General features: G+C 39.2%; 1 protein-coding gene across 2 annotated transcripts in view; it reads right to left on the reverse strand.

The window, feature by feature from the left end:
- GLG1 (golgi glycoprotein 1) overlaps nt 1-17356 on the reverse strand; it is a 146774-nt gene that overhangs the window by 41569 nt on the left and 87849 nt on the right. For both annotated transcript variants that reach the window (XM_059043721.2, XM_059043722.2), the window contains exons 3-4: nt 8316-8402; nt 4016-4231 (exon numbers count right to left, since the gene is read on the reverse strand). In XM_059043721.2, coding sequence (XP_058899704.2) covers nt 4016-4231; nt 8316-8402 — 303 coding nt within the window. The remainder of the gene's footprint in view (nt 1-4015; nt 4232-8315; nt 8403-17356) is intronic.

The following is a 17356-nucleotide window of genomic DNA, read 5'->3' on the forward strand; positions in this document are numbered from 1 at the left end:
TATAAGACTCCTATAACTAGGTAGGGAAACATCTACTTTACTAAAATTTCAGTTCAACAAAAAAATGTATATAGTATTTTTCCATTTTGTTTTAATAGGGTTTGTTCCACAGCACATTAATTTCCAAGTATTTTCATGAAAGTTTTCATGTTATCTCCTAATATACCTGTGAAAAGGGGCTACGAGCAGTGATACCTATTGTGCAGTTGAGTAAACAAAGGCCTAGAGGAGTTTATCAACTCGTCCAGGCTGCAGAACATAAGGCACCTAGCTAACAGTCCACCATTTATTTTTTAGACCTTGGAGTGCTATGAAACTCCTACAATTTGTATGCGGGTTTTGTATATTTTTCCTGAGGAGAGTTCATAGCTTTCATTAAATTTCAAAAGGTTTTCTGATCCAAAAAAGAGCAGGAAGCACACTATACTAGCTGATTCTCGTGCCTTCCTATTTTCTATCTGTACCTCAAACTTTCTCACTAGCTTTATGATTTCATCCAATGCTTAGAAACCTGAGATGAGCAAAAAGTTTTTTTAGAGAGTAATTCTGAAGGGAGAAAAAACTCTGAAGGACAAGTGACAAAAAGATAAGGACAGAGAGAAAAGTGGACACAAACCCCAGAAATCCAGAGTAAGGCTTATTTTTTCTTCCTAATTTATGAGTGACACTAAAATGTGTCTGACTTTGGCCCACTTAGAAGAGCCCTACCCATTTCCACTTTCCAAAGGAAAAACAAACTTATGATAACAAAGATTTGGAAACATATCAGTCACTTACTATTTACAGTTTAAAAGAGATTATTATAAACATGATTTTGTGTTAATGAAATAATGTCCTATACCAAATTTTAGTAGCTCATAATAACTTACTGAGAGGTTGCTAGCAATTAGGTCGTAATCATATAAAAGAGGCTGAAAATAATAGCATGATAGTCAACTCATGATTTAGACTTACCCTTTAGTTCTGACATCACAGGGTAAAGAAATGATTTCCCTGTAATGAGTCTAAGTGTTTCCCTGTATACTTAGGGTTTACAACTGTTTAAATGCACCAGCACCATGGTTTGAGAACTTCTAAGGAATCTGAGATGTAAATTTAATTATAGCACCACATATTAGTATTGTGCCATAACATCACCTCCATTAGATGTTTTCATTCATCATAACTTTAGATAATTTTTTTCTAATAAAGATATTTCAGGAATTCTTCTCAGTTTCCCAGAGTCTCTGAGTTTTTTGGTTCAGCCGATTTGAGTTATACAACTGAAATGCATGCAAATATTTGACAGAGAAGACTGTAGGGTTATTACTGAATATGAATGAAAGCAAGGGACTGTACAGCAGCATATTACCTACAAGAAAATGAAATTACTTAGGGTTAAGTTTTAAAAAGTTATTAATATGCAGGCTTGACATATCAATAACAAATGATACTGTAAATGGACGTACAATGAATTTTAAAAATTCTGTTGTGGTGAGACAAATGTCTGTCTTAAAACTATTACTAGTGTCCCGATCAGTTTTTAGCAGTTCAATAGGTAATATTTTTTCTTCTCCATACACCTTGTCCTTTTTAAAAAAAATTTTGAAAGACCAGAGAAGGATAACGTTAATCACAAAAAGGTGGGCAAGAACTCAGTTTTCATATCTGCTATTAACCATCCTCCATTTCAACATCTGTAATGTCTTCTGTGATCTACCTCTATAGGTAAAGAGAGAAAAAGAATGTCTGAACTATTCAAAGTAGCTGGTTAAAAGCATAAAAGGATACGATGATAAAACTAGTGTGTGAAAAGTATAAAAGTAGTAATAATATGGGGCAGTTGTCCGCAATTAAGTTCCTGTACTGGATGCCACATTCTGCTTTCTCTTCAAATGACATAAATTATTTACATTTACTTTTGGAGATCTGCCTTTTCATTAAAAAAATATTTATTTAGAAAATTCTAAAGGTTTTATTAAATATATAGTCTTTGTTCTAAAAATTTACATATATTAACATTCTGAAAAAATCATTATAGTTTTGAAATTATGACATTTATATGTTCATACAGAGGCAGGGTATAAACAGATTAACCATGACCCCGCTCCTCTGCCCTTTGGAGGTGAGTTCAAAGCTAGTCTCAGAGGAGTTTGCAAACTTCAGGGCAAAAAATGTAAAACTGATGAGTGTGTTCTCTTCTGTGGTCAGAAGCTGACTTTATAAATTTTCAGGATAATTTTCAAAACCAAATAACTTGGCTTCAGAGAAGTAAACTATAGTTAGAAAAAGGCAAAGAAGGGCTGAGGACAGACTGCTATTAGTTTTAAACTTGGCTGTAGCAATAGGGTGGATTACATAGAAAGGAACATGCTTTTTCAGAAGTGCAGGCATGAGTCATTCTAGGGTGCTAGGGTGGGGGTCTGGAGTAAAAAGAAATTCATCTAACTGGCAGGTTTAGCCAAAGATGAAAATGACAAAAATGTGCATTTGGATGGTCCATGGAAACATTTTTCGTTATTTTAACTAAGCTGAAAAATCAATCCTCACTGTCACATGTCTGGGCTCTGGCACTATTATATTCTGCCATGGTTCAAGTCAGTGCAGACTTAGTAACTTGTACACGCAGCTGAAAGCAGGCTTTACACTGACATTGCAGATTGCTAGTGGGAAGCTAACCAGCGATTATCTTGGTGGGCAATAGGGAAGAACTACTACAAAGAGAGGTGAATTGTAACGGTCTGCTCTGCAGCATGGAGCACTAACCACAAAAATGAAAATGTGTCATCACTGCTTCCTGAAAAGTATGTCTGTTACATTTACATGAAGGTTTTTAAGAGCGAGGTTTGGAACTGGATATAACCCCCAACACCCTAAATAAAGTCAGAGGCGCTTCCTGAATTATCAGGGTGACTCAAATGCTTTTGTGCCATTTCTACAGTGCGCTGGCAAAGTGAAGAATCACCCTTCTTTATTAAAACTGGCCTTTCATTAGCTGCCTGAAAGCTGTATGCCCGTTCACAGGGCTCTCAAGACCGACTCAGAGGTTCCCTGTGAAAGGGCGAGCCCTGTGCTGGTATGAAGCAAAGGGTATTCGGTGACAGCCAGACAATAACCAGCACTCAAACCTTCATGTGAACTGGTGTGTGCAGTTCCAGAATTCTAACACCACACCCCTCAGTCAGGGACGGAAGCCTGCAAGTCACAGCGCTCTGAACAGAGGGCAAAGGCACAAATGGATTTTGCTTCCTCTTGTACTTCCTAAACCGCAGGTTAACGAGCAGCAGCAATTAACAGCTGACACCGTATACAAGTCTCAGGCTACCTCTCCCACTGGCATCTGCTACTTTTCAGGAGTTCTTTCAATTTTGCTAAGCAAACAAATTCAGCATTAACCTGGCTGAACCTCCATTGTGACCCTCCGGACAACAGACTAGTAAGGACAAAAATAAGATCAGATATAATTAAGGAAGAAGAGCCTAGGTAGTTATTTTCTTTCCTGTCTTTACTAAAACTAGTTCTCCTGAGATGAACATAACATATATCACATTTACAGAGTAGCTTTCTTCTGAGGAGCTAAAAGTACCTTCCATATTTTAAAATTTTCTAATTTTTAAATACGTTATCTTCTTTTATACTGGTGTGCTTACTAAGTAATTTTTTTATGGCAACAGTGAGGTAAATGCAAAGAAAGGTTAGAGAACTTGAGTCTCTCCTCATCAGACTACTTTTCCCACAGGACTACCGAATGCTTTTCTAGAGGAACATTATAGGTCACCAGCAGATGGTTTTGCATTTTGAAGCTAACACTCATCTTAGCAGATATTGACTCCTCTACGCCCCCATACAGTATTGAAACATTTTGTTAAAAACAGATGAAGTGCACCCACAGGCCAACTAGCCTTAGATATTGGGGCTGTCTGGACCTCAACTTTAAGTCTACCTCTAGCCCTAAATTTTTTCCATGCCAGTCATACAGAGCTTTTCATTCATCGAGTCTGTAAGACCCCTTTGGTGAAGGCACTGTAGCAGATACCTTTTCTCCAAGCCGAATGCTCCCACATTTCAGAATGTTGATGTCATTTTTACAGTCATCCATGAAGCCACAGATTAGACGGTAATCACTGAAAATGATGGCTGTCATCTTGGTGATGTACTGGTGACACTGGTACTCAGTGATGTTGCCTCGGTGATCCACCAAGCAGGAAACCAAGTAACCTTTTCCAACTGGTTCATCAGCACACTCTTTGATCTGCTCAAAGGAAAGTGGCTGTTTTACACAAGTATTCTATTCTCTTACCAAACAACTTTTACAAAAGAGAGAATGATATTTCCTTGTTTCTTCTTCCGGGGAAGAAAAAGGAAAACACTTAGAAATGCTTGTGTTTTAAAGAAAATAGTGTGCCATGCCTACTCAGATCGTTGCACCTTCTAGGAAATACCAGATTCATATGCTTTGCAAGAAAATACATACATATACAAATGCTTAGGTAGAACTCATGTTTAAATCGAGTAAAAAGAGCTTTTTAAAAATTTTCAGCTTTGTTGAGAAAATTTATTAAAATGTATTTATTGAAAAGAGCTTTTAACAGCTCTTTTTATAATGATTCTACTGAGAAGTCCCTTTATCCATGTAAAGTACACAATGGACAGTGAGAAGATTAGTCTAAGGAATAGGTCTGAAAAACAGGTGCAGAACTAAAGTCTAGTTGCATATCCCAAGCCAAGCTACACAGCAAACTATTAATGTTAGGTAAACCTAATGACCAAGGGGAGGGAGGGAGGAAGGCATACTATTACCTCTTGACATGACATTAATGTGTTCTGAATTAACTATGGATTTGTTTTCTTTTTTTTTCTTTTTTTTGCGGTACGCGGGCCTCTCACTGCTGTGCCCCCGCCCCGCGGAGCACAGGCTCCGGACGTGCAGGCCCAGTGGCCATGGCTCACGGGCCCAGCCGCTCGGCGGCATGAGGGATCCTCCCGGACCGGGGCACGAACCCGCATCCTCCGCATCAGTAGGCGGACGCTCAACCACTGCGCCACCAGGGAAGACCTTAACTATGGATTTGTACATATGTTTTTGAACCTAGTAGAATCCCAGCTTCAACACTGTGGTCTAGAACAGAAATATGTTTAAATATGATGTTTAGGGACTTCCCTGGTGGCGCAGTGGTTAAGAATTTGCCTGCCAATGCAGGGAACACGTGTTCCAGCCCTGGTCCAAGAAGAGCCCACATGCTGCGGAGCAACTAAGCCCGTTCGCCACAACTACCGAGCCTGCGCTCCAGAGCCCGTGTGCCACAACTACTGAAGCCTGCACGCCTAGAGCTCGTGCTCTGCAACAAGAGAAGCCACCGCAGTGAAAAGTCTGTGCACCACAACAAAGAGTAGCTCCCACTCGCCACAACTAGAGAAAGCCCCCACGCAGCAACAAAGACCCAATGCAGCCAAAAATAAATAATAAATAAATAAATTTATTTTAAAAAATGATGTTCAGTGCAGTCTGGCAAGAAGTTTGGGAAGGGGAAGGCCATTGCAAGCCTAATTTGGGTGGTTTAAACATATGATCTAGTGGATCAAGCACAGCGTGACTCTACATGGGTAGTGTTCTTGCCAAGTACACAAAATCACAAGCGCTAATGAAGGAAAATAGCCCCAACATGTTGAAATTCAGGCATAAAAAAGTGAAATCTACTTACAGGGTTTTAAGCTTGAATTATAAAGCAGAGAAGATTGTTTAGAAAAAGCCTGTTGCATTTGGCAGTTTTGACAAGAGGAAGGAGCCAAATGTAAGTGTCTGTTTCCATATAAATGAGAAGGGAATATTTTACTGGTGTTTTTAAACCAACAGAGACCATTCTCTACTATTACACCACCTATGGTAAACATGTACACTTGATAAGACAAATACAATCTCCTTTTCCAAAAGGTGCTAGGGTGAAGGACATACCACATACTAATTGTCCTATGGGTTGGTGGGTCTCTTCATGTCTAACCCCAGGATTAAATGCAGAGCAAGACAAAGACTCAGTTCAAGAGAAGAAATTGTGTTTACTTTTAAAGAAGCAAACCTGGAAATTTAAACAGCCTCACGCTGGCTTTAAGAGGCAGCAGAGATCTTCACTAGTCAACAAGCTGAATGCAATGTTTTCAGCTTAACCTTGAGCTCTTTTTTTGGGGGTGATGCCTAAAGAGAGGGCCATGAATGTATTTCCAAGAAAAGGGGTTTTTGTTTATTTGTTTGTGATTTTTTTAAAGCAAAACAGAGGTAAGTTTCAAAAGTGAAAGGAGAAATAGCTGCTTGAAAATCTCAGCATTTATAATTCAACCACTGGAAAAACCCTGCATAAAAAACACAGGAATTGGCTTCCCTGGTGGTGCAGTGGTTGAGAGAATCCACCTGCCGATGTAGGGGATGCGGGTTCGTGCCCCGGTCTGGGAAGATCCTACATGCCGTGGAGCGGCTGGGCCCGTGAGCCATGGCCACTGGGCCTGCGCGTCCGGAGCCTGTGCTCCGCAATGGGAGAGGCCACAGCGGTGAGAGGCCCGCGTACCGCAAAAAAAAAAAAAAAAAAAAAAAAATGCTATAGTCACTCTATTTTTTTTTTTTTTTGCGGTATGCGGGCCTCTCACTGTTGTGGCCTCTCCCGTTGCGGAGCACAGGCTCCGGACGCACAGGCTCAGCGGCCATGGCTCACGGGCTTAGTTGCTCCGCGGCATGTGGGATCTTCCCGGACCAGGGCACGAACCCGTGTCCCCTGCATCGGCAGGCGGATTCTCAACCACTGCGCCACCAGGGAAGCCCGTCACTCTATTTTTGACATGAGGCAGGAGAAAAGCAGGCAATATTTGACTCAGTCATGGAGAGTAAATAAAAAGTTTGGTTGGCAGTCTTCAGTTATTCGTATGATGTTGTTTTCCTCCTTGGAAGGATTCCAAAATTAAGAAAGAAGATAAGAGGGAGAGGTAGTAGAATCAAATGTTTTGTTGGCAACTATGTTCTTCCTGATATTTAATTTTCTTGACTCTAGTATAATCTCCCTCTAGGGAGGGAGAAGTGTCCCTGTTACGTTAATCTTTTATAAAACCACAACACCCCAAAAGGTTACAAGAGGGCCATAACATAACATATACATTACAAGGAAGCCAGTTTCATTTTATAAATATAGATGGATAAAACCAGCAATAGGGGAGATTATTCTGATGAATCTGCATAGTCTATGAGCTAAATTTCCACACGGCACTCAAACTGGTATGTACACGAGTCACATAGGGCGTTTGAGGTGCACAATACTGAACCTAGAAGCTGAAGATCAATGTTTTAAAATAAGCTATTCTATTCTGAAGCCCCAACGCATATGAAGAAGGGTCACTGCTTTAAAAGAATAAAGCATATCTGATTCAGTAGTATAAAGTCTGAGGAAGAAAACAGGTTCCACAAGATCCCATAATGAAGAAAGTCAGGAACACAAGCTGAGGACTTATCTGGTTGGAGTAGAGTCTTCCTTAAGACCTCGGGAGAAAATGGTCCTGAGTTAAGTCATCAATAGGGTAGTATGGGGACAAATCTATATGATGCAAGATCTGTGATTATTAACTTTGAGGTAAAAAAATAGCAACTATTTTCTTTGTGATTCTTTCAATATGAAGAAATCCCCAGCTTCATGGAATTTCTATCACTAATTCTAAAAAATAAAATAAATTAAAATAAAAATTTCAATACCACAATTTTCACTAATATTATTTGATATTTACACTGAGCCAAGAGAAATGATTGAAAAATATCACCAATTAGCATCCATATAATGTTATACATTTTTAGTAATAATTTTTATTTTTGTTTTTATACTAAATATCCATTTATAACAATATATATAATCTTTTTACAAACCTTTTTAATGCCAACTCCTATTATTTGAAGCATATGCCCTGTGGTTCAACTGGTCCAAGTTCATAGCCAAAACACTTAGGAATGTTTGTCAGCCTCCTGGGGAAACCATTCTGACACGCCTCAGTCATAAGCAGATTGTACAATGTGTGAGAGCACTGACTGATGACAGAAGTGATTGCATTCTCCATTTGGGGACAAAAAGAGCCTGATTTCCAACTTGTCTGAATCAACAGCATCCTATTGTAGGTGTAGGTGAATGTTAAGAAAAAGAAGTCTAATTACACCCCTTTAGCCTATCTCTGAGCCAAGACATAGGTTAATTCCAAGGAAAGTAAAGTAAGTGAATTAGTCATTCCTCCCTTAATGACTGGTCTGGTCAATAGATGTAAGTTTCGCTTCTAAGTCATTAAATATGCACAAAATTCTTTCTTTCACAACCTACCTCTGATATGGTAGACTTGCAAACCTCTCTGGCCACAGATTCAAATTTGGGATCTGTAGTTAGGTTCAGCTTATAATTCCATAACAACTAGGTATAAGAGAAAAACAAAACAAAAAAACTCCAGTTAGAACAGTATGAAATTTAACATCAATGGTTACTATGAATGATAAAATTCCATTATACAGAGTCAGATAAAACATATTGACACTTCAGTTAACAAACAAAAAGATAAAATGCCACTGTATTTACAGATAAAAGGAAAAAATGTGCAGGCAAAATAAAACACTACCATTCGGACATACACTTTTCTCTACTTTTACTTAAGGACAAATTTTTTTTTAAGTCAGGAAAAAAATTAAAATGAAAATTCCTGATAAAGGTTTCAGAGAAAATATAAATAGGTTGTATATGCAAAATTCTTAAATCAAAAAGTCTAACCCAGAAGCTTAAGAATTGGTAGGTTTAGTTGCAGATTTCACAATCAACAGTGCTTTTCACACATCATTTTTATGAAGGAGGGCTGAATGTTACTTTATTTTTGCAGCTTCAGTTAAAAAATTTCAATACATCATTCAATTTCTGAAAAGTAGCAAAAATGAGCTCTTAAACTCTGCTCGGATGGAGAGACAGAGCAGGGGCTTTGTATGACGTAGAACATGAAGAGGTTTGGGGGATGGAGGGGCAGCTCACAAGCCTTTCTTTCAGACGGCTGCACTCCAAGACTAAAGAATACAATCACTCATTCACAGATTCATTCAAACATCTGCTTAGCACTTCTTATGATGTACCACACAGAGTCTAATCTCAAGGGCTTCATAGGTTATTACAGGAAACACAAGCAAATGTTTGAGCACATACTGTGTTAGGAACTGGGGGTTAAAAGAGGAGAAAGACAAACACTGTCCAGTGGTGGCTATGGTAATAGCAGGTAATGTGTATTTGGTTAATGGCATCACAAGGTGCCACAGCAGTACAGGGGAGGAGTACCCCACACTGCAGTAGGGGGTTTGGTCAGGGAAGGTTTACCAGAGAAAGTGCTATCTACAATGAAATCTGAAAAATTAGTAGCAGTTAGCCATATTAAAAAGGGTAAGAAGACTGGGTTTTTTTGTGGTTTTTTTTTTTTTTGCGGCACGCGGGCCTCTCACTGTTGTAGCCTCTCCCGTTGCGGAGCACAGGCTCCGGACAAGCAGGCTCAGCGGCCATGGCTCACGGGCCTAGCCGCTCCGCGGCATGTGGGATCTTCCCGGACCAGGTCACGAACCTGTGTCCCCTGCATCGGCAGGTGGACTTTCAACCACTGCGCCACCAGGGAAGCCCAAGAAGACTGTTTTAAGTAAATAAAGTAGCATGCGTGGAAGCTCATTGGAATGGGAAGCAGGGCATGTTCGATGAACTGAAAGTCCAATGGAGGATTGACTCTGGAGACACAGGCCAGGACCAGATCATAAAGCCCTTGTAAGTCATGTCTGAACTTTAACCCAAGAGTAATGGGGAGTCACAAAAAGGAAAATAAGGGAGTGACATGACCAGATTTGCTTTTTAGAAGTAGAACAGAAGCTAATATAAAGTGCATTAGGAACAACACAGGAACAGGCAGTAAATTCCACGTAAGAGTGCTGAGGAAGATTTTGTGAAGAAATAAAATATAAAGGATGAGTAGGATTTCTTCTCCTCCCTCCTCAAAAACAAACAAAAGCAGTAAAAAAACTAATCGCCCAACTATCATCAATAAGTGAGTTTTTAGAAAAAAGGGTAAGAATCTGGCTACCATCTATAATGTAAGTTTTAAGAGGATGGGACTTTTGCCTTGTTTACTACTATATGCCCAGTGCCTAGAAGAGTGCAAGCAACACATAGGCATTGATAAATATTTGTTGAATATATCAACAAAAGAACAAATCTATACCATAAGTTCAGCCAAAAGGACACATAAGGCCAAACTGAGAATAGATATAGGAGAAGCTTAGTTCTAACTGAAGGCATCTTAGGCCTCCTGGCTCCTCAGAAGTAGATCTCATGATTCAAAAGATGTGGTTAGAGGGCTTCCCTGGTGGCGTGGTGGTTGGGAGTCCACCTGCCGATGCAGGGGACGCGGGTTCGTGCCCCGGTCCAGGAAGATCCCACGTGCCGCGAAGCAGCTGGGTCCGTGAGCCATGGCCGCTGCGCCTGCGCGTCTGGAGCCAGTGCTCCGCAACGGGAGAGGCCACAGCAGTAAGAGGCCCGCGTACAGCAAAAAACAAAACAAAACAAAAGATGTGGTTAGAACTGGACAAATACATTTTACTATTTATCTATCTACTACCATCTATCTAAGTCAGTACTACATGGTAATTAAATGTTATATATATATATTTTAAAATATTTATTTATTTATTTATTTATTTATTTTTCGCTGTGTTGGGTCTTCGCTTCTGTGCGAGGGCTTTCTCTAGTTGTGGCGAGCGGGGGCCACTCTTCATCACGGTGCGCGGGCCTCTCACTATGTGGCCTCTCGTTGCGGAGCACGGGCTCCAGATGCGCAGGCTCAGTAGTTGTGGCTCACAGGCCCAGGTGCTCCGCGGCATGTGGGATCTTTCCAGAGCAGGCTCGAACCCGCGTCCCCTGCATTGGCAGGCGGATGGATTCTCAACCACTGCGCCACCAGGGAAGCCCAAATGTTACATTTTAAACTTAAAGCAACACATTCTCATTCTATATGCACATCAAACCAAAGACAGATTAAAAATGTCCTCCTTATTGTGTGACTTGCAGCTGACCTAATGCCATTTCTTCCATGTTAAAAAAAAAAAAAGAAAGAAAGGGAAAATGCAAGAAAGAAAAAAGCTGTCTGGTACTTAGAGTTGGAGTGAACAGCAACAAATGTCAAAACAAATAAATACATGGGTTCATGCCCCGGTCCGGTCCGGGAAGATCCCACATGCCGCGGAGCGGCTGGGCCTGTGACCCATGGCCGCTGCGCCTGCGCATCCGCAGCCTGTGCTCCACAACAGGAGAGGCCACAACAGTGAGAGACCCAAGTACCGCAAAAAAAATTAAAAAAATAAAAAAATAAAAATATAAATAAATACAAACTACAGAGTATTTCCTTACTTTATCTAATGTAAACTCAGATGTCCTATGATTGGGCTAGAAACAGATTTTCTGACAAAAACCATTCAGATAATCACTTAGATCTTTTGAATGTCTTTAACTTTTCATTTGGAAGCTTATTTGTTCTGATAATAGGTGTAAATTTCCTTACGAACAGGACTCCTCCCCGATAACTATGATACTATTGTCTAATGCTAAATATTCTACCTCTCCTCTTTTTTTCACTTTTTCAGTTATAATTCACATACCATAAAATTCACGATTTTAAAGTGTACAATTCAGTGTTTTTTGAGTATATGGTTGACACTTGAACAACGGCCACATTAGGGGCACCAACCCTCTGCGAAGTTGAAAATCTGAGTATAATTTATAGGGGGCCCTCTGCATCCACAGTTCCCCATGCTCAGATTCCTGCAGTACTGCAGTATTTACTACTGAAAAAAAACCGTGCAGTTCAAACCTGTGTCGTTCGAGGGTCAACTGTATTCACAAGGGTGCACAACCATCACCACTTTCTAATTCAAGAACATTCTCATCACCCCAGCAGAAACCCCATGCCTGTTCTATCACTTGCCATCCTCCCTACTCCCATCCTTTGCAACCATTAATCTACTTTCTGGTCTTTCACTTTTAATATGACTTATTAATGCATTATTACTCTCTTTCAGGAATATAGGTAAAAAGGGAATTCAACATAGGTTGCCACAAGTACATTTTCCTCTAGAAAACAGATAAACACACATTACACTTGATTACTGAGAGCTGATTATTTACACCATATTTGATAAGTGTCCTTTCCTCTGAGTGGCTATAATCAACTAAGAAAAATAACTGCAATTTGATAATAAATACTATAGGTTAGCATGATGTATTTCAGCTTCAATTTCCTTAAATTTAAGAGTCTCATCTTTGAATCCATCCACGCACCCATCTCCCTCCCCCAAATATGTACTGAGTAACTACTATAATCTGAGTATTGTGTTAGGCGACAAAGTTGAAAAAGGTGGAAGTAAAAAAAAAGCTGCTGTCTCAGTACTCAAGAAGCTCAACCACAGGAAACAAAAGGTGGAAGAGTCAGATTGGGAAGAAAATAAGCAATAAAAACACAGTGTGATAAATGTGGTAACAGAAGCATGCAGAAGATACTGTGGGAATACAAGGAAAGAACATATCACAGTGATTGTAGAGGAGGGATAGGTGAGGCTGGTAGTGGTCAAGTTATACTGAGCCAGGAGTAAGAAGGAATTTTGTCAGATGAACTGAGGAAGACCGGGGTTCTAGGACTGCAAGGGTAGAAAGAACAGAAAGAATAATAACTTCTGGGACTACCATAGATTAGAATGGCTGGAGTTGAGGGTATGAAAGATCAGGGGAGAAGGGGTGTTAGATTACACTGAGTATTATAGCTGATATTAAAGAATCTGGATTTTATCTTAAAGGAAATGAGAGGCTAATGGATAATTTTAATCAGAGAACTCAAAAGATAACTCCGGTTGTATGGTGAAGGGCTACACTGAGGGGGTTAGTAGGCCAGTTAAAAGATAAGAGTTTTTGGATGGGAGAAGATGGGATATATTTGAGATATTTATTTAGGATAATGACAAGATTTGGGTGTGGGGAGTGAAGGAAAATTCTTTTTTTTAACTTTTATTTTTATTGGAGTATAGTTGACTTACAGTGTTGTGTTAGTTTCAGGTGCAGAGCAAAGTGAATCTGTTACACATATACATATATCTACTCTTTTTTAGATTCTTTTCCCATATAGGCCATTACAGAGAATTGAGTAGAGTTCCCTGTGCTATACAGTAGGTCCTTATTATCTATTTTACATATAGTAGTGTGTATATGTCAATCCCAATATTCCAATTTATCCCTCTCCCCTGCCTTACCCCCTGGTAACCAGAAGTTTGTTTTCTACATCTGTAACTCTATTTCTTTCTTGTAGGTAAGTTCATTTGTACCCCTTTTTTTTAAAGATTCTACATATAAGCAATACCATATGATATTTGTCTTTCTCTGTCTGACTTATGAAGGAAAATTCTTCCTTCACAGTCAAGCTCCTTGAAAGTATAGTCTAAGTTTATTTAATCTACTTGCTCTTCCATTCATCCCTAAATTTTTTTAAAATCAAAGCTGTCTGTTTAGTTAAATAGTCAAATGTAGTCAATCTAAACAAACAAGCAGTCCCCCACAAAGTCCCTTTCTAAAGTCCTACCCATTACCCAGAGACAATTCTTTTAGCTTCTTCTTATGGTAATTACCTCCATAGTTTTAAGCTATTAAATTACTATTTCTTGACCTGCTAGTTTTAGATACTGTATAAATAGCTTTACACTATGGAAGGTAAGGAATGAACTCTTATACCCTCTTCCTGATCCCAATCCTCCCAATATAGTTAAATCATAATGTCATTAGATCCTCAGTATTTATGTTATCATGTAAAAATACTATATATAATGACCCATTCAGAATATTATATTTCTTTCAATTTTTCGTTTGTCATATAGTTAACATTTATTCCATAAGACTATTTTCATATACCCATTACTAATTAATGCCCCATCTCTTCACTGGAAAAGCAAATCTCTCAAAGTGTTCAAATGCTTCAAGTGATCTCTCAGGTGAGACATTCCTCCTCTTGGAGTCTCAAAACTGGTTTGGGTTATCTTTCCATCCATGGTGTGAGGCACTCATGGGCACTTTTAATCTAGAAACTCATCCCTCAGTTCTTGGAAATTTTCTCCTATTTTTCATTCAAGTTTTTTCTTTTTTTTTCCGGAGTGGCTAATATGTACCAGGCACCACTCAAGACAGATGTGAGCAAAGAAGGGCAAAATCCCTGCTCTCAAGTAGTTTACACTGTATGAAGGAGAGAAAGATAATATGCAAATGAGCAAATAATTAGATCAGGTATTGAATGCTATAAAGAAAATTAAGCTAGTATAAAAGAATTGAGGTGATGGGTGAGGGGTGCTTTAATAGAGGGGGACAAGGAAAATGAATATCCTGAAAAGATGACTGTTTCATGATGAACAGCAAATGCAAAAGACCTAAGTCAGGTACATTCTGTGAACATCTGAGGCATAGCGAGGAGGCTGCTTCTGGCCTACGTAGAGTCAGCAAGGTGGACAGAAGCAGAAGAGGCCAAGGAGCAGGTCTCTGCTCTCTGCATGTGTTGTAGGCCACTGTTAAGGACATGGGAGTTTAATAAGTGAGAAAAAAAGCTTCTGGGTTGGGCAGAGACGTAATATGATCTGTTAGAGGAATCATTCAGGCTGTAGCATGGAGTACAGACTGTAGAGGGACAAGGGCAGAAGAAGGGAGACTACTTAGGAGGCTATTAAAGAAGCACAAAAGAGAACTGATGATGGCTTGGACAAGGGGGTAGCAGTGAAAATGGTCAGATTCAGGACACATTTCAGAAGGAGCAGCCAGACAGCAAGGCTGCTAACAGATTGAAGGTGGGATATAAGAGGACAAGAGGAATCAAGGTTTCTGATTTGAGCAATGGGAAGAACTGAGATTGGGAAGACGAACGAGAGGTTTAGAGGTAGAAAATCAAGAGTTCAGTTCTAGAAATGACTGTGAGACAGCGTAGAAACATGAAATCAGCACTTGGAGTCTGGAGTTTGTGGAAAAGCCTGTGCTGGATAAAAGACAGGAACCACAAATTGTCAGCCAGCAGGGCAGCATCAATTGTTCCTCTCCAATGGGAGTCATGGCAACAGTCTACGTAGCCATCTGGCGGTATCTTCTCTCCAGATGACAGCTCAGGTGTGAAAAGACAACACTCCCAACAGGCACTGGAAGAGGTAGTTTTGGCTTAGAAACCTCAAGCCCCATTAGAGCCATTATCTCTTGAAACAGCCCTCTGGGCATAGTTTCCAGGATCCCTGCAAGGAACACACACCCCCAGGGACAAGAGTCACCACATTCAGGGAAACCTATAGTATGGCACCCCTAATGAGTATTTATACTTCATTTATAGTTCTCCCCAATCCATATAGAATTTACCAATCAGGGTCATTTTTATCATAAGTAATACTGCCTTGAACCTTAGTTGGTATTTTACCCTTATTAGGTCACCAGGGAACTGAGCTACACAGTTAACAGGATTGAAATTCTCCTGAAGGGGAAAGAAAGGTTTTGTTAACCATTTACTCACAGGGCTAGTACGAGCTGCTATAAATGTTCCTTACATGAGTAGACAGATACATAAGCATTTCTGTGGGGTAAGTACCTGGAAGTGAAAAGGCTGTATTATATACTATGCCTCAGTTCTGCTTTAGTAAGTAATACCCAACAGCTTTCAAAGTAGCTACACTAATTTACATTATCACCATCAGTATTTGAAAACTCCCTTATTCTAGTATACGTGCTGCTGAAGCGATCACAAAAGCTCCCTTATTTTATATTCACAGTAATGCTTGATATTAACAGTCGGTCTTTTGAATTTTAGCAATTCTAATGGTGAATGTAGATACTAGTATCTCACTCAGGTTTTAACTTCCATTTTCCTGATTATTAATGAGGATAAGCACCTTTCCATTTATTTGTAGATCATTCAAGTATCATCTTTAAGACACGGATGTTCAAGTATCGTAACCATTTTTCTTTTCTTTTTTTTTCTAATTAAGGGCTTATCCTATATTTGTCCATCCAGTAGCTATATTGTATCTTAAGGAACAATGTCTATTTTTTAAAAATTCAATTTATTTAAACTAAAACAACAACAAAAACCAGCTCACCCATTTCTCCCACCTCTGGCAGCCACCAATCTGTTCTCTGTATCCATGAGCTTGATGCTGTGTTTTTTTGTTTTTTTGCTTTGTTTTTAAGATTCCACATAAAAGAAAAATCGTATAGTATATGTCTTTGTCTGACTTATTTCAATAGCATAATGCCCTCGAGGTCCATACATGTTGTTTCAAGTGGCAAGATTTCCTTCCTTTTACGGCTGAATAATGTTCCACTGTGTGTGTGTATGTATGTATATGTATACACACATTTTCTTAACCATTTAACACTTATATTGTTTCCATATCTTGGCTATTGTAAATAGTGCTGCAATGAACATGAGGGTGCACATACCTTTTTGAGTTAGTGTTTTCATTATCTTCACATAAATACCCAGAAGCGGATCACATGGTAGTTCTATTTTTAACTTTTTGAGGAACCTCCACACTGCAGTGGCTGTACCAATTTGCATTCCCACCAATAGTAAACAAACATTCCCTTTTCTCCACCTCCTCACCAATACTTGTTATTTCTAGTCCTTTTGATGACAGCCATTCTAACGGTTTTGTGGTGACATCTCGTGATTTGGTTTCTCTGATGATTATCTTTTCATGTACCTATTGGCCATCTGTATGTCTTCTTTGGAAAAGTGTTTATACAAATCTTCTGTTCATTCTTTAATTGGGTTTTTTTGTTTGTTTGTTTTTGCTATTGAGTTGTATGAGTTCTTTATACATTTTGGATGTTAGCCCCTTATCTGATATTTGATTTGCAAATATTTTCTCCCATTCAGTAGGTTGCCTTTTCATTTTCTTGATGGTTTCCTTTGCTGTGCAGAAGCTTTTTAGTCTGATATAGCCTCACCTTATTTTTGCTTTTGCTTTTGGTGTCACATTCAAAAAACCATCACCAAGACCTATGTGAAAGAGCTTACCGCCTCTTTTTTTCTAGGAGTTTTATGGTCTCAGGTCTGGAGTTAATTTTTGTGTCTGGTGTAAGGCAGTGGTCCACTTTTCTCATTAACATTTACTGAAGAGACTGTTCTTTCCCCACTACATATTCTTGGCTCCTTTGTTGTAAACTCACTGACATATATGCATGGGTTTATTTCTGGGATCTATATTCTGTTCCACTGATCTATGTGTCTATTTTTATGCCAATACCATATTGTTTTAATTACTATAGCTTTGTAATATAGTTTGAAATCAGGG

Source organism: Kogia breviceps, chromosome 18 (assembly GCF_026419965.1).
Source record: "Kogia breviceps isolate mKogBre1 chromosome 18, mKogBre1 haplotype 1, whole genome shotgun sequence".
Lineage (NCBI taxonomy): Eukaryota > Metazoa > Chordata > Mammalia > Artiodactyla > Physeteridae > Kogia > Kogia breviceps.